Genomic DNA, 24824 nt, shown 5'->3' with positions numbered 1-24824 from the left:
AGACATCAAGTAAGATGTTGCAATGTTAGCAGCGGCCAGTGGGAACCTGCACTGTCTGGAGAGAGACTACTACTGCTGCTTGAGTGAGAGTGGTCTGGAGGAGCCGCCGAGCTGCAGCACAGAAACAAAGGAGAACTCCAGAAGAAATCAGGTAAGCTATCTCCTGCAGGGGAGGGAGCAGTAAATTAAAAATACTCAGATGGGGATAGGGCATAATGATGGGTATATAGATGGGGAGGAGTGCACAGCAATGGGTACACAGGTGGGGAGGGGTGCACAGCAATGGGTATAAAGGTGGGGAGGGGTGCACAATATTGGGTATACAGGTGGGGAGGAGGGCACATAAATGGGTATACAGGTGGGAAGTGGGCAAAACAATGGGTATACAGGAGGGGAGGGATGCACAATAATGGGTATACAGATGGAAAGGGAGGGCACAATAAAGAGTATACAGATGAGGAGAGGGCCACAATAATGGGTATACAGATAGGGTGGAGGTCTCAATAAAGTGTATACAGATGGGGAGGGTTTGTACAATAAATATACATGCCCATTTTTCATCACAGATTTTTTTAAAGCCGTGAATGGGGAGGCCTTGCTTGTGTTGTCCACCATGCTGAAAGTTGCCAGCCAGCCCCTGGCTAGCACTGCAGTGAGACACCAACCCACACGCAGCAACCAGGCTGCACTGACTCTGCCACACAAACCCTCATCTCCACAGTATCAAACAAACCCAGATTCCCACTACTGCCAGCACCCTTACTCCCTCTGCTTCCCCCCCCCCTCCCTCTTCCCCACGCTTACTTGTCCCTGTATGCTTACCTTCCCTCACCCTCCACCCTTTGTTACCTGTTCATTGTATTCACACATTGGTTTACACCCTAGCCAGGACCGCCTCAGACATACAGTAAACTGAATATGAGGGCTGTCAAACCCTATTATTCTAAACTCTGATTGTTGATTACCATCCCCAGTCATATAGTATACTATTTATGCTACAATACAGCTGTATTTAAATGAATTACTCAAATAAAAGCCAATTTGCTTTTTTAGCAATCTCATTAGCCACTGTGTATTCTACCTTTAACCATTGGTTTTGTCATCCAATTAGCTATTTTGTCAGCGACCACCGGCACCAATTATCTAGCCATCACAATTTGGGCCTTGTCAAGTTGCTCAGACCCTTACGCTAGCCTATTTTTCCTGCCTCCAAAACATCGACTTCAAGAACTGTTCACTTGCTGCCTAATATATCAGAGCCCTTGACAGGTGCCATTGTAATGTAATAATAAATGTTATTAACGTTATTCACTTCACCTATCAGGGGTTTTTAATGTTATGACTGATCGGTGTGTGCGTGTCTGTATCTGTGTATGTATATATATATATATATATATATATATATATACATATACACAGTGTATATATATATATATATATATATAATATAGCATACATCAGGTAACCTCAACGTGCCCCTGCTCCTCTCCATCCCCCGCGCACTCTAATACTGTTGCAATGACAGCGCTGTGCTGCCCCATACATCATCACAGAGGGACGTATATGTGACAGCATAATTGTGGCCCCACCCTTGCTACCCAATGCAGCAGATATCTGCGTTGTGCAGCTGGGATAGGGCCACAATGACATGATTCAGCACAAATTGCATCATTGGCCATCTGGACCTCCAGGGAAGTTGGAGGCCTCAGGCATCACTAAGAGACCCCTTAGAAAAGGGTCCTATGTGGCCCTGAATATAGATATATAGATATTGTCATATTTGTTTATTATTTGTGGCACTTAGTAACTTTTTTTAGTTCTCTTTATGGTGTCTAGATCTAATTTCTTCTCAGTATAGTTATTAACAAGGTAAGGTCTCTCTTTTTTTATATAGAGGTTTCACATTCATGACATCCCTAAGTGACTCCTTTGCTCTTTAGTAAAGTTTTATATGTACATCATCAGTAAGTGCCATTTTTTTTCAGGTTCTGGTCACATTAATAAGGGGTCTTTCCTTTTGTTCATAGACTCTCACATTACACTATTAATATTTCCCCTCATCAGACCACACCTTCCACATCACTACTCACATTCCTATGGCACTGGTGAAACACGCCCCTGCAGTGGCACACAATAGGCCTTTCGTACATTTCAGCTCCAGGCCCAGGTGGACCTTTATCTGGCACTGCCTGACTGCATCCCCTTTAGGGTGGCTACATCTCTTAACAGCGCATAGACAGTACATTGCAACAATAAACGTTAGCCCAGAGGTTCCCAAACTTTTTTGAACCATGATGCGGCAACCTAGAGCAGTGGCGGGCTGGGCCGGGGGGCAGGGTGCCATGTGCCCCCCGGGCCGCAGCGCCATGCGGGCCGCGGGCCGGTGCAGTCTGTGTCACTGTGACACAGACTGCACCTCGTGTGTAGCGCTGACCGGACGGAGTTCGGTCAGCGCTACACAAGTGACAAACACACAGCCGCCGGCTCCGGCAGCTGTGTGTTTGTTGTAAGCAGCGGCCAATGAGAGTCTGTCAGACTCTCATTAGCTGCTGCTGCGCTCACTGCGGGAGCCGCTCCATCTTCCAGCTCCCGCAGTGGACAATGGGAGAGGCGTCATGATGGGTTTCAGGTAAGTGTTTTTTTTATTTTGTTTTTTATATTACGTGTGTCTACTGGGGAGGTGTCTGGCACTACTGGGGGCACTATAAAGGGGAGGACTACTACTACTGGGGGCACGGGACTACAACTACTGGGGGCACTACAAGGGGGGGGACTACTACTACTGGGGGTACTACAAGGGGGAGGGGACTACTACTACTGGGGGCACTATAAGGGGACTACTAATACTACTACTGGGGGCACTACAAGGGGGTGGGGGACTACTACTGGGGACACTACAAGGGGGGGACTACTACTACTGGGGACACTACTAGGGGGGGGACTACTACTACTGGGGACACTACAAGGGGGGGACTACTACTACTGGGGACACTACAAGGGGGAGACTACTACTACTGGGGACACTACAAGGGGGGGACTACTACTACTGGGGACACTACAAGGGGGGACTACTACTGGGGGCACTACAGGGGGGGACTACTACTACTGGGGGCACTACAAGGGGGGGGCTACTACTACTGGGGGCACTACAAGGGGGGGGACTACTACTACTGGGGGCACTACAAAGGGGGGGCTACTACTACTGGGGGCACTACAAGGGGGGCTACTACTACTGGGGGCACTACAAAGGGGGTACTACTACTACTGGGAGCACTACAAAGGGGGGGACTACTACTACTGGGGGCACTACAAGGGGAGGGGACTACTACTAGGGGCACTGCATAGGGGGAGGGGACTACTACTAGGGGCACTACATAGGGGGAGGGGACTACCACTGGGGGCACTGCATCGAGGGACCACTGCTAGGGGCTCTATGTAAAGGGCAATTCTGGGGGTACCTCATACGGGGGAGACTACAACTGGGGCCACTATTTAAGGGGCATTGCATAAGGGTTACCACTATTAGGGGCACTGCATGGGGGGTGGACTGTTACTGGGGGCACTGTATAGGGGGTACCACTATTAGGGGCACTATATAAGGGGCTTACTACTGGGGGCACAAGGGCACTGCACAGGGGGGACCACTACTGGGGGCACTATATAAGGGGCTTACTACTGGGGCACAAAGGGCACTGCATAGGGGGGATCACTACTGGAGGCCTGCATAAGGGTGTTCTTTCCTGTGGCACACGGGGGCACTGCATATGGGCACTACGACAGGGGGCTGCCCTAATCTTTATTTTTACCTTACATTAATCCCATATGGACCCGCCTCCTCCATGGAACACTTGAGGGGGGGATGGGCGCCGTAGCACGCATATTCTTCGGGCACCCTGGCTACACGCTACTCCTCTGCCAGGGCCGCCTGCATGCATTAGCCCCTCAGGCTAAAAGTTGCCAGCCAGCCCCTGCCCTAGAGTATCAGCATTGTTTTCATGGCACCCCTAAAAAAAACATTTCATGTCAAGAAATTCAGAAAAAATGTAGTAAAGTAGTAAATTGTGCTGACCTGTCATGCTTAGGTTCATTTATGTGGTTGTGGACAGGTTTGTGCTTCTGTTTGTGCACATATTTACATTACATTTACCTTATTTGATTTTGTGCTGGAACACCAACCTGCGTCAGATAACAACTGCACTAGCCAATAACATTATATAGTATACTGTATGGAGATACTGTTAGGACAGAAAGTCCAGGGTGGGCAAAGCCTTTATTAATAATGTCTGATATGCACCATTCCTTGACCATAGAGTATAAATAGGAGACAAAAAGTTTTACTGTCACAGGGCCTGATTCACAACGCACGCAACGCAGTAGCTAATATCAGCGGTGATATTTAAAAGTTTGTAATCGCATTGCGATCGCAGCCTGACATAAGGACGCCCACTTCCCCCTACTCACATCCGTATTCTTAGCCAACATAGAAAAACAATCAATAACATTGAGTCGGACCCATATGCACAGTTAATGAAGCCCAGACCTTACTCAGGAATTGCTTACTTTTGCGCACGCTTTGAGGCCTCAAGCAGCGTCTAGTATTGCAGTGGCTAATTTATGCACGGCCATGCAACGGCGTTGAAATGCACTGGCACGCCTGCGTTTGTCCGACCACCCCCGTCACCCCCAACAAACAGCACTTTCTGTCAATCACTCTTTTATGAGTCTGCGTATCCTCTGCGATCGCAGTACCGATCACAATAGCTAGTTCGCGCACTGATTCTGCATGTGCAGAACGCAACAATCGGCCGATTGCATGCGTATAAGCAAATGCGTTCCTTGCTGAATCAGGCCCACAGTCCATTCATTGGGGGAAAATAAGACTCAAAAATGGTAGGAAAGTATAACAACTTATTGTCCTACATTCAGCACAGGTAACTGCAATTATGGGGCACATTCAATTAGCCGCGATAAGCCGTCATTTCGCTAGGCGAAAACTTATCCCCGTATTCAATACCAAAGACTATGAAACCAGGTGGAAAAAAGTGCAGAATTGCGGTTTTGGGGTGGAAAGGTGGGGAAACCACCCTGCACCCATGTGACAGGTCCCCAAAGGTTACCTGCTTCAAAAAAATCACACCAAAAAATTACATTGAAAAGGGGGCGAAAAAGTACAAGTTTGGGGTACAAACTTAAAAACTAGTGAAATAAGCTTTTGTGGGTCTGCAAGTATGGGGGAGGTGTTTTTTTGATTGCAGGTGCTTGCTGAAGGTGCGTTTTTCACATTTTTTTAAATTTCACTTTTGCGATTTTTAACCATGCTTGCACTCATTTTCATGTACCCCAAATTTGCTGGGACTACTTATTTTCTCAAAAAAAACCTGCTAAATGCTTTTCTTCAACACTTGTGCAAAGACGCCAATTAGCAGCTATTGAGAGAGCATTTAAGTACCTCAAATACCTTCAGTAGGACTGATAGGGGGCATCTACATTGATCCCCAATGTTAGTGCATCTTTTGGGGGGTGTCAGGCTGATTTTCCCAAATTTCACAGCACTTTTCGCTTGTTTGAGTTTCGCCGGGTTGTGTTTTCGCGTCCTTTGGAATTGAATAAGGCAAATAGTGGAGCCACGCGCAAAAAGTTTTTGCCTCCAAAGCAACGCAAAGTCGCCGAAAAATCCGGCTAGCAAAACCTTTCCACCTTTTCGCGTCTAATTGAATATGCCCCTATGTGGGGAGTTCAGGAGCAGAGCATTTTGTGCCAGTGGGAAGGGGACATGGTGGAGGACCTGAACATACAGTAGAGAGAGGAACATATCCCTTCACTGGAAAGATATTAGCATTCTTTATAATTTATTCATTAACAGTTACTTATATAGCGCCAGCATATTCTGTTGTGTTTTTTAATTGGGAACAAAGCAGTAATAAAACAAAACTGGGTAATAACAGACAGACAAAGAGGTAAGAGGGTCCAGCTTACAATCTATAAATAAGAATATCCAATGTTTATACTTTAACTGACAACATGGAGACAAAATAAACAATTATTTGGCTGTACAAGAATACTTCTGTCACAAATAACAAAGGTCATATTTAACCTCTGTTTCTTGGCATTGTATGTTACTCGCATAATGATCCTTTCAGCGGCGGCCGCCCTGCCCACCCCGCACGCTTCAATGTCCCCGCTTCGGCTCTCCCCAATCGCGCTGTGCGATCAGTTGCGATCGGGCAGCAGCACTGTGGCTGCCCGGCCCTTCAACATTCTAACACCGGCCCCTCCTCCTGCGCGGTCTCCTCTTCCCCGGCCGTCTCGCTGCCGCGATCAGAGCTTAGTTCTGATCGGGCAGCTGTCGGCCCTGTCTAACCCCACCTACCACGCAGTCACTTGACTTCTTCCCTGTCTGTCCCGCTGCCGCGGTCGGAGTTTAGCTCCAGTCAGGCAGCTGCACTGTGCACCTTCTGCGCAAGTGCAGATTGCAGAAGTCTTCAAGCCAGTGTGGCCGACGGGGGAGCTGCTGCGCATGCCCACCCGCAGCAGCTCCTCCCATAAGCCTTTGCGGAGCCTCCAGCATCTTACACAGGGACACAGGCAGCAGATGCAGCTGCTAAACAAAAGCAGGTGAGGAGGTGCCGACTGGGCTGGGCTAGCAAGTAATTGTGCTGCATCGCCGAAAAATAATATCTTTTAAAGCCTAAAGTAAGTTTTTATGATATTTTAGATTTATGAGATATATATATCTATTAATTATATATATGCTATCTATATATGATATTGATATCTATATATAGATATATAGTGATATATATCTCATATGTATATAAATAGATTATATATTACTTTTCATATACATAACATATGTATCATGTATGTATGTGTATCTATATATATATATATATATATATATATATCAGGGGCGGATTGGGCTTATCTTGCTATATACTGTGTATATATATATATATATATATATATATATATATTTATGTATTATAATATATATATCTATAGTATATACATCACTGCAATGCTCTCTGCACTATTTGGTGGTGACTATGTCTCCCTCTGCATTATATAGTAGTCGCAGCGATGTTCTCTGTATTTGGTGGTCACTGCGATGTTCTCTGTATTTGGTGGTCGCTGCGATGTTCTCTGTATTATGTGGTGGCAGCTGTGATGCTCCCTGTGTTATGTGGTGGTCGCTGCAATGTTCTCTGTATTATGTGGTGGCAGCTGCGATGTTCTCTGTATATTATGCTGGTAGCTGTGATGTTCCCTGTGTTATGTGGTGGTCGCTGCGATGCTCCCCATGCTGCTGTCTGTATGGTTTATATAGAGTGAGATGTGATTTCTGCAGCTGCATCATAATGTTTTGTCTGTGGGTTACTTCAGCTGCCCCTGAGGGGGCGACATTTACCAATTTTCCCACATAAAAAAACTCTGCTGTATATTTGTAATAGATATATGCATGCCTTGGTGCGCTCAACCACCCAATCCGTGCGTATGTCAGAGAGCGACCACACACCCAAAAGTGGTATATCTATCACCACAACAAAATAGGGTGATACAGATAGAGAATAAGAGGAAAACTAATTTGCATTATGGTAGCATCTGAAATCGCGCCAAGATGTAATGCTGCACGTGTATACACAAAAGTGGGTTTCTCAGTCCTTGCACATTCAGACGCACGGCTACGCACCATGCAAGAAGTTTGCAGCGACATTAGTATAAGGTTACAGATGCAACTGTGACAAAGGACGCACAGACGAGCGCTGCAGCATCCCACTCAGAATCAGGCTCTATGAGAAAATAAGGTGCTGTTTAACTCTTTATTTCTGCAAAGCAATATTAATATTTTAAATGTGTTGGGCGATCCTGGTTAGAGGTGGTTACTAATCAGACGCAGATGTAGCATAGTATGGACATGTTATTGGAAGGTTGCGAGTATTTGCTGAAAGTAGTTGCATACACATTCAGGCCATACAGATGGATGAAATGCAACTTGTATATTGCTAGTACAACCAATGGTGGCATCTAAAGGCGCATCAAGTAGTATTGTGGCATCTATAGAAACTAAACATAGACGTCTCAGTCCTTGCACATTCTGACACAGCTGTGCACCATGCAAGGGGTTAGCAGTAGCTGCGACTGCATCCAATTTAGAATCAGGCCTTATAAGGAGGGAGTATCCCATTCCATCAACAGAGCCTGTCCCCATTAGGGCTGCTTTCAAAAATTTCCCGGGCTGGTTTACCATCCCAATCCGCCCCTGGATCCTTTCAATGCACCATGCTATGTAATATGTAATTCCAAAAACCATATAAAGTGATGAAGGTGCTAATAGCCCTTGAAGCTCTATATAACCATTACTGATAACCCATATTTCTCCCATTTTCCACGGGCAAAGGGGTCATCACAGGCTATTGAAATTTAACAAGGGGCTTCCTGTCAAAAATTCAATCATTTCTTGGTCAGTCTTCTACTTACCCATTGTCCTTGCTTTCCTATACTCAGGTATGGGGAATGCAATGTTGTTAATACGTACCATTGTTTTAGTTAAAATGATAATGCCATCTATAGATAATGGTGTTGGTGGTACACAGGGCCGTAACTAGGGGTGTGTGAATGGTGCTGTCGCATAGGGCGCAGGGCTTTGGCCATGGCACCATCACTGCCCCGCGGTACCTGCATTTGGCTTACAGGGTGCCTGTAACAGCACCCTGCATCCAGTAAGGCTACTGCAGAGACATCCAATGGATGTTCAGGGCAGGCATCCTGCATAGCTGTCCAAAGCGTCTCTACTTCCCAAATCCAGTAGCCCCGCCTCTTGATAGGGATGAACATCGGAAACCGATGGTTATTTTTCCCATCAAATACCTGGAATTCGATGGTTGCCAGCCATCAGATGCAGCTTTCCGATGGCTGGCTACGGGGGTAAAGTACACACCGTTGCTCTGCATAGCAGAGCAGCGGGTGTGCCGCAGGAGAATAAATGTCCTGCCCAAGCGCACGGCATCTATTCTCTGTATAGGGGGAGCATGGGGGCAGCCCAGCATCTCGGAGTGCTGGGCACACCCCCACTATGACGAGAACGGGGTGAGGCACGAGGCTCTGTCCCCATTCACAGAGTCTTCGCCCCCTGCCACCAGTCCTTTAAATAGTGTTTGCCATTGAATTATTTTGATGTGATGGTTAGTTACCATCACATCGAAAGTTTCAATGGTGGAAGCCCAGCCATCATTTGATGGTGTACTTCCAATGTCCATCCCTACCCCTTGGCCTTGATTAGGGTGGTCAATCCCGTCATCGTGTGGTCCTGGGATTTTGTCCTAAAATCGTCTGCATTTGAATCCCAGGACTGGAGCTTCCAATCCCGTGATTTCAGGATTAGACAGCGGATTGGGCTGTGGGGCCATGCTGCTAACGATATCCCCAGATTGAGCTGCATGTTCTGGGGACTGGGGATAGCGCTAACGACCCACGGGAGCGCACATTGGGGTAGATGTAAGAAGCCCAGAAGCGGTATCAGCGCAAGTTATGTGCGCTAATACCGCTTCTCCCCGATGTATGATCGGGGGTCTGGGCGATAAATGACAGGGGCGCTATGTGCCGAGCGGCAGGGCCATGTACGAACGGTCATAACGCATGACCGTTCGGCTGGCTGTAGCTGTCGTTATCGACAGCTACAGCCTGGCGCTAGCCTATACCCACAGCAGGGACAGTGCTGTCCCTGCTGCGGTGGCTGCCGGTTCCAGAGCTCCACACGGGAATCTCTCGATACTTGCGAGATCCCGCGCATGCTCAGTGGAGCCGGCCCGGACAGAGACACAGCGCATCAGCACTAGGCTGATGCGCTGCTGTCTCTAACGGGTAGCGCCGGAGGGGGGAGTTAACGCTCCCCCTCTCCGGCCGATGAGATGTTCTTACATCTCATCAGTAGTGCTTCCTGCTTCGCCTCGGTAAAGAGGCGAAGCGGGAAGCATTATAGCGGCATGGTAAGTGCTGCTATAATACATCTACCCCATTGTCCGTCATTTACTGCATACACACTGAACGATATATCGTTCAACGATATAGTTCTCTTTCATATCATTCACAATTATCGTCCAGTGTGTATGTGCCTTAAATCTTTCAATGTGATGGTTAGTTATCATTCATCAAAAGTTAGAGAGCAGAAGCTCAACCATCATTCGATGGTGGGCTTCCGCAGACCCTCCAACATAACGCATTCTGGCCGGGATGTACTAAACAGAAAATGCGGTAAAAACCCTGTTTTCTGTGTTTTACCGCATTTTCCGTATGTACCATCACCTGGCCGCCGGCTCTCCGATGCGGAGGGTAACACCAGCTTTTGCTGGCGCTACCCTATAGAAGCCTATGGGCTTCTACCGCATTGCGCTGGTATGAGCATTCCCCGCGTCACTCAGAGCTGTTCTTTGCGATACTGATCGCATGTTAGCGCATATGCGATCAGTAGGGATGCGGTGACTGGCGGTAAGTAGCGCCACTGTTAATACATCCCGACCTCTGGGCCTGATTCAGACCCGGTCGCAAGCACTGAGCGCTCGCAACCGGGTCGATGGTGGCCCAGAGCGCATGCGCACGACGGAGCCGGCTCCGTCGTTCGCATGCGCGAGACCCGGATAGCGACGGGCAATCCGTCGCTCTGGGTCTCGCACCAAAGGGGGCGTGCTGTCGATGTTGAGTGACAGCACGCCCCCTATGGTGGGCGGGCCGGGGTGGCTGCCCAGACGGAGGCGTTCCCATGAGAACGCCTACCGTCTGGGGGCGGCCCCACTGACATCACAAGTGATGTCAGTGGGAGAGCTTTCAGCTCTGTTTGAGCCGAAAGGTCTCTGGGGCTTGCAGTCACGAGACCCTACCACAAGACTCTCGTCGCAAGCCCGATGGTCAACACCATCGCGACCATCATCCTGGCCGCTCGCATTAGCTGTGGGTGGTAACCCACAGCAATGCGAGCGGCCAGGAGGCCGCTCCATAAAAAAAAAGACGCCCTGATTCAGAGCGAGCGCTCTGTCAGAGCGTCCAGCTCTGAATCAGGGCCACTATTAGGTACAAAATGCTCTGCTCCTAGACTTCCTTATTAATATATGATTGCAGCCACCTGTACTGAAACACCCTTCTCATGAAATAACTAAGTGAACACAGGTGACTGCAATCATTAATTAGGTGGGAAGTCCAGGAGCAGAGCATTTTGTACCTAATGGAACGGGTCGATGTCAATCCCATTCAGAAGGCACATAACCAGCCGCAGTGCCCTCCCCCCTATCTCTCTCTTTTCAATTCTTCCGCTTCTTTTACAGCGTTTCATAATGTGGCGGTCACATGGTGCAAAGATCGGGAGCTGCTGGTCACATGACTTTGATGTCATCAAAAGGTCCTTATAGTACTACAGCAGAACTAGCAGGGGGCTGCTTCCATTTGCGGGTTATGGCCCCGGGTACATAAAGCCGCCCACCTGGCCAGCTAGCAGCTCAGTGACAGGCTGACAGCCCGGCATAATATTCCTGCGTGCAGCGCCGGGAACAGAGCCCGTCCCCAACTCCCCTGACATAAGTTACACTCCGAGCCTGGCGGTGTGACAGGCAGCAGCACACGTGTGTCGCCGGGACCGCTGCTGGGTTGACGCAGCCGGATCGCTACTAGCAGTATCCGCACAACGGGCAGAGCGATATTCCTTCCTTGCCTGCGGCTCTGGGCAGCGGGGAAGAAGGAGCGGTCATCATGGCCGGAGGAGGTGGCCCAGCCGGGGAGGGCAGCAGCCAGAGTGACCGTGACCAGCAGTACTGCGAGCTGTGCGGCAAGATGGAGAACCTGCTGCGCTGCGGCCGCTGCCGGAGCTCCTTCTACTGCAGCAAAGAGCACCAGCGGCAGGACTGGAAGAAGCACAAACTGGTGTGTAAAGGACCCGCGGCCGGGGACAGCGCCACAGCCCGCAGCAGCAGCAGTGACAGCCCGCGGCCGCCTCCGCTCCCCGCACGCACAGACTCTCACGGAGACTCTCTCTCCAAGCCGCCGGACACTGAAGCTGCTGTGACCGCCGGTGCCGCCTCTAACAGCCCAGTCACGGCAGCGGCTCTTGCAGGCCCAGACTCCAGGCAGCGGGAGGTGGTGGTCGAGGGGGCGACTCTGAGGGCGATAAAGGAGGAAGACTATACCCAGACGTCGGGCGAGGCAGGGGGCAGCAGCGCCGCCAGGAGAGGAGGGTCGGGGAGGCCCAATGGGCACACCAAGCCGCTGCTGCAGAAGCTGTCCCAGGAGTACATCATCCCTTGCATGAACAAGCACGGCATCTGTGTGCTGGACGACTTCCTGGGACAGGAGGTGGGGGAGAGGATAGCCGGCGAGGTGAGGGCCCTGCACAGCACCGGGCGCTTCACGGACGGCCAGCTGGTCAGCCAGAAGAGCGACTCCTCCCGGGACATCCGCGGGGACCAGATCACCTGGGTGGAGGGCAAGGAGGCAGGATGCAAGACCATCGGCCACCTGATGAACAGCATGGACGACCTGATCCGACACTGCGGGGGCAAACTGGGCAACTTCAGGATAAACGGCAGAACCAAGGTGGGAGAATATGCCCTCTTTCCCCTTGACACGCTGTCTGATTTATGTCTGCACCCTCACAGTGCTCAATATATAGCAGTGTCTACTAGGGAACCCGTATATAATATTGCTCTATTTAAGGCTGCATATTTCTGACAAACCAGGTCAGTGACTTGGATCAATAAATTATCTTGCTGCTAAAATGTAATCACATTTTTGTCTCCCTTATCAACCATAATAATCACTGGTGGCATATTTCATGACCTCTGTCTTCGCATGCGCATTTAGGTTCCATCGGACAGGGACTCGGCAAAGCCTGGAAGACTTAGCTGGGCCCCGATTGCCAGCAGTCAATGGGCTCTATTTATCAACAAAGGTAAACACAGCAGCATTTTTTGTTCAGTATCCTTGTGATACAATTGAAAAAGCCACTGGTATTCACCAATACTTAACCCTCTGAGGTCCAGCGAAGTCTTCCTCAACTGCGAGGGCGTTCGCTGGGCTGCTGGCAGCCTAACTTTGCCGGCGACTGTGCCCTTGTGTAATTCACATACGCGACAGTCCGTCTGCGCATGTGCATGACACGGACCTGCCAGTGCCTGGAAGACACTGCTGAAGTCGGAAAAGAAGCTCCGGATCCCCATTGCCGGCAATGGGGACCGCATCGCTCTCGCCATCCAGAGATATGGTGACATATTAACACGCCCTAAAGGGGTTATGTCATTGTTAAATAGTGCCCCTTAAGTTTCGCTTGTAACTGGCAATGAGATTACTGTTTAGGGTTCCATTTAACAATGATTCTTATCAGTGGCATGTTTTATTTAGTGTTGCAGTGATACTAACGAATGTGCCATTGGCATGTAACATTACTTACCCCTCTGATGGGACCCAGCGTTACCCCTCATTGGCGGCATCCTCCATACTGTTGCTGGTATCCTATCTTAATAGGCGGTTGTGTCATTCGCAATGACCAGTCTGCGCATGCACATTACACTTTCACCCAGTGGGGACTCAGCAATGCCCTGAAGGCTTCGCTGAAGCTAAAGGCTGTTGCTGTATCGCCATCTATAGATGGTGTAAGCAGTATAGTGACAAACAGAGGTAAACTAAGTTTACTGTCAAGTTAAATACTGAAATGAGGACATAACCCCTCTTAGAGTTCTAAAGGGGTTTTGTTCCATTGTTGTATGGGGCACCCTTTTTACCAATGACCTATACTGTTTAGTATCACAATGATCCTAACAAATATGCTGCCATCATTTAACCTTACTTGCCCCTCTCTGGAGGTCCTGCGGTGTCTTTGTCAGAGTCCTTAGCTGTGTTGCTGGTAGCGTCGTGCTAATGAGCAATGAGTTTGTGCTTCCACCCAGTGGGGACTAGGCAAATCCAGGAACTTGCCATCATATTACGCAGTGCTTTACAGAAAATATGTAGTCATTTACATCAGTCCCTGCCCCCGCGTAGGTTATATTCTAAATTGACACATACGCACATTGTCGGAAGCCAACTTTCCTACCAGTGTCCTTTTGCACTGAGGAAACGGGAGGATCCCCCTACAAACTCCTCATAGATAACACATATTGTACAATGCAAACTGTCATAGCCTGATGCTAGGTACACATTGGCCGACATATCGGCCATTCAATTGAACGACCAATATATCGTGAGCACGTTGGCCAGTGTGTACAGACTATGTCTGAATGAAGTCGTTCACAGACCTATGGTGTCGGCTGTGGTGCATAGCTGATGGCAGATACATATATCTGCACATCGTGCAGTGTACGGTTGGTAAGAAGACCGCCCGTACACTTGCTGGTGGGGAGAGGGTCGTGGTGCTACCCCCGGCCAGCGTGGCCAGGGGCAGTGATGGTAGTTCAGTGTGTATGGAAAGATATATCATCTGCAGATCAACTAATCTGCAGATGTTCAGTGTGTACCCACCTTCACACTAATTTTAAATCCTTGGATACTTTTTTGTTACTGTACTTTCACAATCTCTTTTTGATTAATGAACGAGTTGACCACTTCAAGCCCATTTATTGTGAACCTCAATCGTTCCCAGTCAGAAGAGTAGATTTAGTATGTATTTACCAAATATAGGGCAGATCAGGGGCCTATTAAGAATTGGGTGCCCATGTGCAGTACAGACCCCCGAGTAGCATTTAACATTTATTTCTACTCTTATCCCCTGGTGAACAGACTGTGCGAATGAATCTGTACAGGGCTAATTGAATCTGCCCCATAATATAACATTTACTTTTCAATTCACTCCTACTTAAGTTGGGTACACGCTAGGTCGATGTGTTGACTGATCCGCCGACTTATGTGACGCCACAACAGAGGAAAGGGCTATGGGGGAGAAATGGGTGGAACCCCTTACCCCCAGGATATGTGTCTTGTCACCACACTGTTAACTCAAGCAATGATATCCTTAAATCCTGGACTGTAATAGCAGAGTTTGGGAAATTCTGCTGTAATGCAGGTTATATAAATAACATTCTCTTTAAGGCTGATGTCGGAGGTGTGCAATAAAATACTGGTACTGCAGAGATGATTAATAGTAAATGGGACACCAGTTCTCTAGTGCACAGGCTCTCAAATTCTGTCCTCAGGACCCCAAACAGTGCATGCTTTCCAGATTGTCTCACAGAATCACAAGTGAAATAATTAGCTCCACCTGTGGATCTTTTTAAAATGTGTCCGTGAGTAATGAATACACCTGTGCACCTGCTCGGTGACCTGCAAAACTTGAACTGTGAGAACCACTGCTCTAGCTAAAATGTTGCTCAGCCCTTAATAATTTATTGTAAAGTGGGCTGAATTCTAGGCTGGGCAAAAAAATTCTATTTTGCTATTGAACCATTTAGCACAGATATGGGAGTATAACTATTTAAGCTTGGTTTGAGACCTCTCATCAATACGTACTTGCATGGGTGCATACCACCCATTTTGTGTCATCTTTCAACACTGGGAAATTCAATTAAAGGCAAAATCAGCCGTTTTTGCCATCGTTGGCAAAATCGGCCATCCAGATCGGCCGATTTTGCAGCCTTTTTCGCCAATGACGCTGCAAACTGCTTTTTTTTTTTTTTTTTTTTTTGACAAACTGGAGAAGTTTCTCTAACCTGGGGCAGGAGAAAAAAATTAAAAATGTAGAATTACAGTTTAGGGAAATCTTTTTTTTTTTTTTTTTTTTTTTTTTTTCTTCTTTTAGGAAGTTGTGTACTTTGGCGAAAAACGACTGCTGAATTTTTAGTCATTTTATTTTTTCCCCGTGAAAAATGCGTTTAACGTATTGGGTCTGGTATTTCTGAGGCCTGTAGGGATCCAACAAGTGTGTTAAACATTGCATGTGGCTGGCGCAGGTGGTTTTTAAAACCGCTAAAAAAAAAAATCTGTGCCAGCCACGTGCGATATAAAAATCACTTGACTGATCCTTACAGCCCTCCGAAATACCAGACCCAAGACGTTAAATGCATTTTTCACGGGGAAAATTTTTTTACAAATTTCAGCAGGTCGCTTGTTGACACAGTACGCAACTAATGAGTTTTTTTTATTTTTTTTTCCTGCTAAAGTATCATTAGGGGGCTGTCCAAAGGGTTCTGTAAGAAATTCCCACTTTTTTTTTTTCTCAAAATGGAGAAGTTGTTCTCCATTTTTACATGAAAAATCATTGATAAATTATTGCCAATGCGATTAAAATCAGCAATTAATATCGCCGGTAATTGAACCTGGCCCATAGTCAGCCTAAGACTGCTGCCTCATCTGGTACTTTTTTGTGGGTGGATTATATAACCTGTGGAAGTTATTACTTAAAATGTTTGCACCAACTGTGCAATATGCTTATTGTGCTCTCTAAGTTTTAGCCGTTTTTAATTATCTCTGTGTGGTTTCTATTTTCTGCAATACCAAATCCTTGTACAATGTACCATGTTTCCTGATGTCTGTAAAGCGACTGAGTCCTACGAGAGGAAAGGGCTATATAAATAAAACTATTTGCCCCAGCCCTATCCTTGGTGTAAAAACTACAGGGGAGATATATTAAGCTTTGGAGAGTGATAAACTACCAACCACTCAGCTCCTAACTGTCATGTTGCAGGCTTTGAAAAAAGACAGGAGCTGATTGGTTGGTAGTTTATCACTCTCCAATGTATCACTTTCCAGAGCTTAGTACATCTGCCCCTATGTGTGGTAAGACTTATGTCATTGCACAACCCTACATAGCTCCCAATTCCAGCAAATTGCCATCACTGAACATTGCTTATGTGAGAGCGCCCAGTTGCTCCCCTTCAGTTGGGAGCAGAGATACGACCGAATCGCGTAAGACTCTGTGAAGCCTATTTTGCATACTGCACATGCTCCGCAACACAAACTGCAAACGTTCAGCTCTGTGCTGGCCTTAGTGTGGATAAGTGCTGTACAAATGGTATCCATTGGTAAGCACTCGTGTCTGAATGTGTTCAAAATCTCCAGCTCTTTCCTTCAGCAGGATAAAGTTCCTTGTGTGCTGTTATAATTTGTCAAAAGAAAAGTTGGCATATTGTGACTATGGAACACATTTTATAATACAAGTTTTCTTCAGAGATGTAGTATACTGCGGTCATCAAATGAACATATATTTGTTATGAATTTAAAAGCTAGGAGTTCATTACATAAAAGTAACTAAGGGAAGAATAATTTAGTTTGCTTTGTGCCCACTCTATATGAAGCCAATAAATGGGGGAAAATAAAACATTTATGTTGGCCACAAAGAGAGCTCTATTATATATTCCCCTCTGAGGGAGGAAATGTGTTATATATTTTAGGGGCAGAAGGATTGATGCACAATAAGGTTGTAGCTAAACATTACTATTTTTAAGTAGCTAAAGCTGGCCATACACTAGACCAACTTACAACCAGCCAACTAGTTGATTGGTTGGAATGAAAATCTGGTAAGGTATGAAAGCAAATGACAATCAGCAATTTGCTCCCAAACACCGGAAAGTGGACAAAAACTGATGTTTGAACAAACTGTTTAGATCAAACATTTAACAAACTTGTCTGACGACCATTTTCTGGCATTTAGGAGCAAATTGCTGATCATCATTTACTCCCATTCTTTACCAGATTTTCATTCCAACCAATCAACAAGTTGGCTGGTTGGATGTAAGTTGGTCTAGTGTGTGGCCAGCTTTAGTCTTACTGGAGTAATTCTTTTTATATATTTCTACTTCAGGGTCCATAGGGTATCCACAGGATACCTTGGGGTATAGGTGTGACGTCAGTCGCAGGGCACCAAAGAGTTAAGCTTTCAGCCTCCCAGGATGCACTAGGTCCCCCTCCTATACCCCGCCCCCGAGCCAAGGCACCTCAGTTTAGTTTGGTGCCCGGCCGGAGTCGGGTGCACCTGTTGGAGTGGGGGCTAGAAGAGCCCCTGAAGCTTATTCTTCATGCAGCTGTGGCTGCACAACTGGATGAACAGCATGGACAGTCAGTCCTGACGTCCATGCTGTCTTCCCTACACCCCGCCGGTACCAGAACGCCGGTACTGATCCGGGGATGCTGGTGGGCGTCTGGGGTCACAGCTAGCGGTGACCCCAGATGCTCCGGACCATGGCCGGATTCAAGGGGGACAGAGGTAAGCAGCGGGGTCCCGCGGTGGGTCCCCGCTGATCACATGGTCCTAAGTCCCCAGGCAGGGGGCTCCCTGGGGACTGGCTGCAGCGTGGAGCCAGGCGACCAACCTGCGCTTCCACTACCCCCTGGGACAGCGGACCGCAGCAGAGCGGTAGCGCTGCGGCGTCCCAGGGGTTAAATGCATGCCAGGGGAGCGCGCCTTCCCTGTCTCACAGCCGGCGCCTCCCCCGCTGCACACAGCCCTCTCTGCATGCTGCCGACTGGTCCTGTGGCAGCGCTCCTCCCCCAGGCCAGCCTCCTCTCTGCTCCTCGGCGGCCATCTTCTCCAGAACGCATGGTGAACGCTGCTGGAAGGAAGCATCGTGGTCTGGGTCCCCCCGCATAGCTCTCCTCCGCTGTGGTCAGGTCTGTGTATGCAGCGCTGTGTCCTACCAGGCCCTGTGTCTGTGTAGTTGAGTGATCAGCGCTGTTAGTGCAGGAATTGTTATTTTTCTGCATTGTATGTGACTGTGCTAGCGCTGCTGCCTGTAATCTTTTCTCTCTAAACTGTCAGCTTTATTACTGTCCCTGTTCTTTCTGCTAAAGCCCTTGCGGTGCTGCAGGGTGGTCTCTCGCCTATTTAATACTTAATTGGTGAGAGAGGTCACATACGTGGTGCCATCATGTCTGAAAGTGATTTTCCCCTCCGGCTACAGTGTACCACGTGCAAAGTACCGTTAGCGGAGGGGGAGGGTAGCGCGGAGGGCCTTTGCCGGCAGTGTTTGTCCATGGCGCGGCCTATTACGGTTACAGCACCGGTACAGGAGCCGCCCTGGGCTTGTTTCGCTCAGGCGTTAACAGCTTTAGTGGGCCAGTTAGCTCCGCAGCCCGCGTTTACTCCGATGGGTTTGTCCCAGCAGTCTGTGGTGTCGTCACCCATGCAGGGGTTCCCACGACAATTGGTGGTACCCCACAGTCTCCCTATTTCCCCGCTCCCGGGTTCTCAGGAGCCAGCGTGGGTTAACTCCCTGACGAGTTCTGTACAGCACTTGTCGGATGTGTTGCAAGGGGAGTCTGTGATGCGGTCTCATAAAAGGCCGGTGGCGTCTCTGTCCGCTCCTTATGAGGATGACGAAGGGACGTCTGATGATGGGGAGATTCTAGATCCTTACGATCAGGAACCTCTCCATACTAAGGACGCTGATGCTAAGTCCAAAGTATATATTCCTGGACTTATTCGGGCGGTCCGCACAGCCTTGGTGATTGAGGACGAAGTTCCCCCAGCGGCTAAATCTAAGTATGCCTTTTTCAAAGATGTGAAGGGCGATGCCACAGTCTTTCCTCTTTCGGGTCAGTTGGTGGACCATTTAGAGGAGGCGTGGAAACAACCTGGCAAAAGATACCAGCCGCAGAGACGCCTGGCGGTGGCTTATCCGTTCGCGGATAATTATTTTGCGAAGTGGGAATCCCCTCCACAGGTGGATTCTCACGTGACCCGTCTTGTCCGTAGTGCCACATTGCCGATGCCATCCATGTCCTCCCTTAAGGATGCTACGGACCGCAAGGTAGAAATCTGCCTGAAGTCCGCTTATTCCCTTGCAGGGGGGGCAGCACGGCCGGCTATGGCCATTTGCTGGGTTGCCAGAGCGATGGAGCGCTGGGCGGATTCATTAGAGGCTTCTTTTGAATCCGACTGTCCGGCCGATCAGGCGGAGTTGATTGGCAATCTCCGTGATTCGGCCACCTACATCAACGAGGCGGCTCTAGACATTAGTACTCTGGTGTCTAGAATTTCTTCAGCAGCGGTAGCTGCTCGTCGCACCTTGTGGCTGCGATCCTGGAAGGCGGACGCAGATTCCAAGAAAGGTCTGGAAGCGTTGCCATTTACCGGAGAAGTTCTCTTCGGTCCGGATCTGGATAAGATTGTGGCCACGCTGGCGGCAGCCAAATCTGCCTGTCTCCCGTCGGCCGCTGCTCCTTCTGGTTCGGGACCATCGTCCTTTCGGTCATCTAGGGCCCAGGGCAGGCCCAAACCACAGTCGTTTCCTCGACAGGCTGGCCCTAAGAAATCGGTCAAGCCCCGGAAGCAGGCATGGAGTACCAGACGTCCGGCCCCCAAGCCAGATGGCAAGCCTGCGGCCTGACGGTCCGGGCCTCCCTTTGGGGGATCCCAGGGTGGGAGGCCGCCTGCTACAGTTCGCCCAGTGTTGGTCGACTACTACGACAGACACTTGGGTTCTGGAGGTGGTTTCCCACGGATACGCCCTCTCCTTCCGGCACAGACCCCCAGCTCGCTTCTTCACCACGGGTCTCCCATCAGACCGGAACAAGGCTACGGAGCTGCGGAAGGTATTGCACACTATGCTCCAGGCTGGAGTTATAGTGGCGGTTCCATTCTCCCAGAGGGGCCAGGGTTTCTATTCAAATCTATTTTTGGTACAGAAACCCAATGGGTCATATTGTCCGATTCTCAACCTCAAAGCACTCAACAAGTCTTTGCGGGTCCCGAAGTTTCGGATGGAGACCCTACGGTCCATCATTCTGGCGCTGGAACCTGGGGACTACTTGGTGTCATTGGACATACAGGACGCTTACCTGCATGTCCCTATTCTTTGGCGCCATCAACAGTTCCTCAGGTTTGCAATCAGCAGCGACCACTTCCAGTTTCGGGCGTTACCTTTTGGCCTGGCAACAGCACCACGTGTTTTCACCAAGGTGATGGCGGTCATGGCGGCTTCTCTGCGGCTGCAGGGAGTCCGCATGTTGCCGTATTTGGACGACCTGTTATTGGTGGCAGGATCTCCAGAGCTCCTGTTACGCCACTTGGACCTGACCATTGCACTGCTGCAACGGCACGGCTGGCTAATCAACTGGCAGAAGTCCACTCTAATCCCGTCTCGGAGGATTCTGCATCTTGGAGCCTTATTGGACTCGGGACAGCAAAGGATCTTCGTGACGGAGGACAAGATCTCTGCTTTACAGTCAAGGGTGCGCAGTTGTCTGCACAGCCGCCGGGTGTCCTTACACTCGGCGATGAGGTTACTGGGCTCCATGGTGTCGGTGTTCGACATGGTGGAATACGCCCAGTTTCACTCCAGACCTCTGCAGCACCTGATCCTGTCCAAGTGGAACGGGCTGACTCAGTCTCTGAAGTCCCAGACGATTGTGCTCACCCAGGAGGTTCGCCTGTCCCTTACGTGGTGGTTACAGACGACCCACCTCAACAAGGGACGTCCGTTCTGGGTTCCAAATTGGGTCCTGTTGACAACGGACGCCAGTCTTCGGGGCTGGGGAGCAGTTTCGGGTCCACACTTGTTCCAGGGCAGGTGGACGCCGACAGAAGCGGAGCTTCCAATAATTATCTTGGAACTCCGTGCGGTCTTCAATGCTCTCCAGCAGGCACAGCGGTTTCTCCAGGGTCGCCCGGTGCAGGTCCAGTCGGACAACGCTACCACCGTGGCCTACATAAACAGGCAAGGAGGAACTCGCAGTCGGGCGGCTCTCGTAGAGGTCTCTCGGATCCTGGTTTAGGCGGAGCGCAATCTTCCGGCCATATCAGCGGTTTTCATCCCGGGAGTGCTCAATTGGGAGGCGGACTTTCTAAGTCGCCAGGACGTTCATCCGGGGGAATGGTCCCTGCACCCGGACGTTTTTCAACTACTGGTGGACAGGTGGGGTCTTCCAGAAATCGACCTCATGGCGTCCCGGCACAACAACAAGTTGCCGGTGTACGGGTCTCGCACAAGAGACGAAGGGGCGTCTCTGGTGGATGCTCTGTCCGTCCGGTGGACGTTCCGGTTCGCATACCTGTTCCCTCCGGTCTCCCTTCTTCCACGGGTAATCCGGAAATTCAAACAGGAAGGAGGGACGCTCCTGTTGATGGCTCCCGCGTGGCCCAGACGGCACTGGTTCTCAGACCTTCAGGGTCTGTCCGTGGACATTCCTCTGCGGTTGCCGCTACGACCGGACCTTCTGTCTCAGGGTCCTTGCCTTCACCCGGACCTAACTCGGCTGTCTTTGACGGCGTGGCTGTTGAGACGGCCATGCTGAGGTCCCGGGGGTTTTCCAGCTCTGTGGTGCGTACCATGTTACGAGCTCTGAAACCGTCTTCCGCGAGGATATACCATCGCGTGTGGCATACGTTCTTCCAGTGGTGTCGACCGAGAGGTTATGCACCGCGGGAGTTTCGTCTGTCTCGGATTCTCGCCTTCCTGCAAGCGGGACTAGATCATGGGCTTCGCCTTGCTTCTTTGAAGGTACAGGTTTCGGCCCTATCTGTCTGGTTTCACCGTAGGATTGCTACAATCCCGGATGTGCGCACCTTTATGCAGGGTGTTCTCCGCATTCAGCCGCCCTTTGTTCCACCTGTGGCGCCTTGGGATTTGGCTGTGGTCCTGAGGGCTCTCCAAGGACCGCCGTTTGAACCACTGGGCTCAGTGGATCTTAAATGGCTAACAGCTAAGACTGTTTTCCTTCTGGCCATTGCTTCGGCCAGACGTGTTTCTGAGTTAGGGGCTCTTTCTTGTAGACCCCCTTTCTTGGTTTTTTATGGGAACAGGGCAGTGCTCCGCACTCGGCCCGAGTTTCTTCCCAAAGTTGTTTCCCAGTTTCATATTAACGAGGAAATAGTTGTTCCGGCCTTTAACTCACCGGGTCTTTCCGTGGGTGAGGCCTCTTTGGATGTTGTGCGGGCCTTAAGGACTTATGTTGACCGCACTTCTTCGTTTAGGAAGTCGGACGCTTTGTTTGTCCTCTTTGGCTTCCGTAAAAAGGGTTGGCCTGCTTCAAAGCAAACTTTGGCAGCCTGGATCCGTATGGCTATTTCTGAAGCTTATCTTCATGAAGGCCTACCGGTCCCTCCTTCTCTGAAGGCTCATTCCACTAGGTCTGTGGGTCCTTCGTGGGCAGCTCGACGTGGTGCCTCGGCAGTTCAGATCTGCAAGGCTGCTACGTGGTCTTCTGTCCATACCTTCGTGAGGTATTACAGGTTTGACACCTTCGCCTCTCAGGATGCTTCCTTCGGGCGGCGGATTCTCCTTTCTGCACAGGAGCGTCCCCACCCTTAAAGGATACTGCTTTGGGACATCCCCAAGGTATCCTGTGGATACCCTATGGACCCTGAAGTAGAAAATATGAGATATGGTAAGAACTTACCCTTGTTATCTCTATTTCTACGAAGTCCATAGGGTTCCACAGGACTCCCGCCCTGTCGCACCTGTGCTGCAGATGGGCTTTGCTCTGGTCACCGGTTTTCCGTCTCCCTCTGGTGAGAATGTGATTCTTGTATGTGTCCAGATCTTTGTTCTCTCTCTTCCTTCTCCTCCTATGGCTTGGTAACTAACTGAGGTGCCTTGGCTCGGGGGCGGGGTATAGGAGGGGGACCTAGTGCATCCTGGGAGGCTGAAAGCTTAACTCTTTGGTGCCCTGCGACTGACGTCACACCTATACCCCAAGGTATCCTGTGGAACCCTATGGACTTCGTAGAAATAGAGATAACAAGGGTAAGTTCTTACCATATCTCATATTTTTTAATGTATTAATATTTTGTATTAGAGTGGACTTATTAACATCAAGAAAGTGCTTATGGTTTAGTTTTTACACAAATGGGCAGAAAGAAGTTGAAAACTGCATAGTAAATTAAATATAGGTTGTCTGCAAGGGCTGTAAGCTATGAGATTTTGCTGAGTTTTTCTTGAGTACAGACAAGTGTGTAGAAATAGTTCATCCAGCGCATGACAACCTAGATGAAAAACAGACTAAGCAGGCAATCCTTAGGCAGAATTCCTTTTTTTTTTTTTTTTTTTTTTTTTAATTGTCTATTAATTCTGAAGCAGAAACAATACAGAAGGCAGAGGTTCAACAGTATCAGTGGAAGGAAATCCTAACTGACATAATGACAACATAATAGCATACATGTATCAAGCTGATAGGGCAATGATGTAGTAATAAAGAACACATATACAAAAGTCAATGTCACCATTCCGACTGTGCACGAATGGCGCCTACATGCATACCACCACAGTGCAGGTGGAGGCATAAGAGCTTTGCAGTGACCTCCATATAATACAGAACATCAGTGGTCACCAGATAAAGCAGAGAACATAACTGCAACATAATGCAAAGAACATTGCAGTCACTGCCATATAATACAGAGAACTGCAGTGACCACCACATAATGCAAAGAACATCACAGCCGCCACTACATAATGCAGAGAGCATTGAAGTGACGACAGTCTAATACAGAGAGCGTCGCAGTGAGCATCCTATAATGCAGAGTGCATGTCTGTGACCGCCTTATATGGTAGGGAGTGTAGCAATGGCTGCCATATAATGCAGAGAGCATTGCAGTGACTGCCATGTAATAGAGGGCATTGCAGTGATTAACATATAATGCAAACATCATCGCAGTGGCTGACACATAATACAGATGCCATCAATTACCCACATATAACACTGATAATATGAATAAACTGCTCACATGAACACACACATTAATATGCCCCATCCCCAGAAAAAAACAAAATGCACCACTCTTTCCCCCACCCCCCTGCCCTTATAACTCCATATGAAGGATTTGTCTTGTACAGCCTCTGCGGATAGTAGGAATACAGAGACTGGCTAGGCTCAGAGGAAAGGATGGGAATAAGAGGAAGTAGAATTACACAGATCGGGGA

General features: G+C 49.0%; 1 protein-coding gene across 1 annotated transcript in view; it reads left to right on the top strand.

The window, feature by feature from the left end:
* The first annotated feature begins 11308 nt into the window (after window positions 1-11308).
* The window catches only part of EGLN1 (egl-9 family hypoxia inducible factor 1), a 36161-nt gene continuing 22645 nt past the window's right edge, over window positions 11309-24824 (top strand). The window contains exon 1 of the mRNA XM_088474336.1: window positions 11309-12576. Coding sequence (XP_088330462.1) covers window positions 11737-12576 — 840 coding nt within the window. The 5' untranslated portion in view covers window positions 11309-11736. The remainder of the gene's footprint in view (window positions 12577-24824) is intronic.

Source organism: Taudactylus pleione, unplaced genomic scaffold, assembly GCF_031769625.1.
Source record: "Taudactylus pleione unplaced genomic scaffold, aTauple2 ptg000154l, whole genome shotgun sequence".
Taxonomy (NCBI): Eukaryota; Metazoa; Chordata; class Amphibia; order Anura; family Myobatrachidae; genus Taudactylus; species Taudactylus pleione.
The sequence above is the reverse complement of the archived record's forward strand: the minus strand, read 5'-3'. Positions and strand labels throughout refer to the sequence as shown.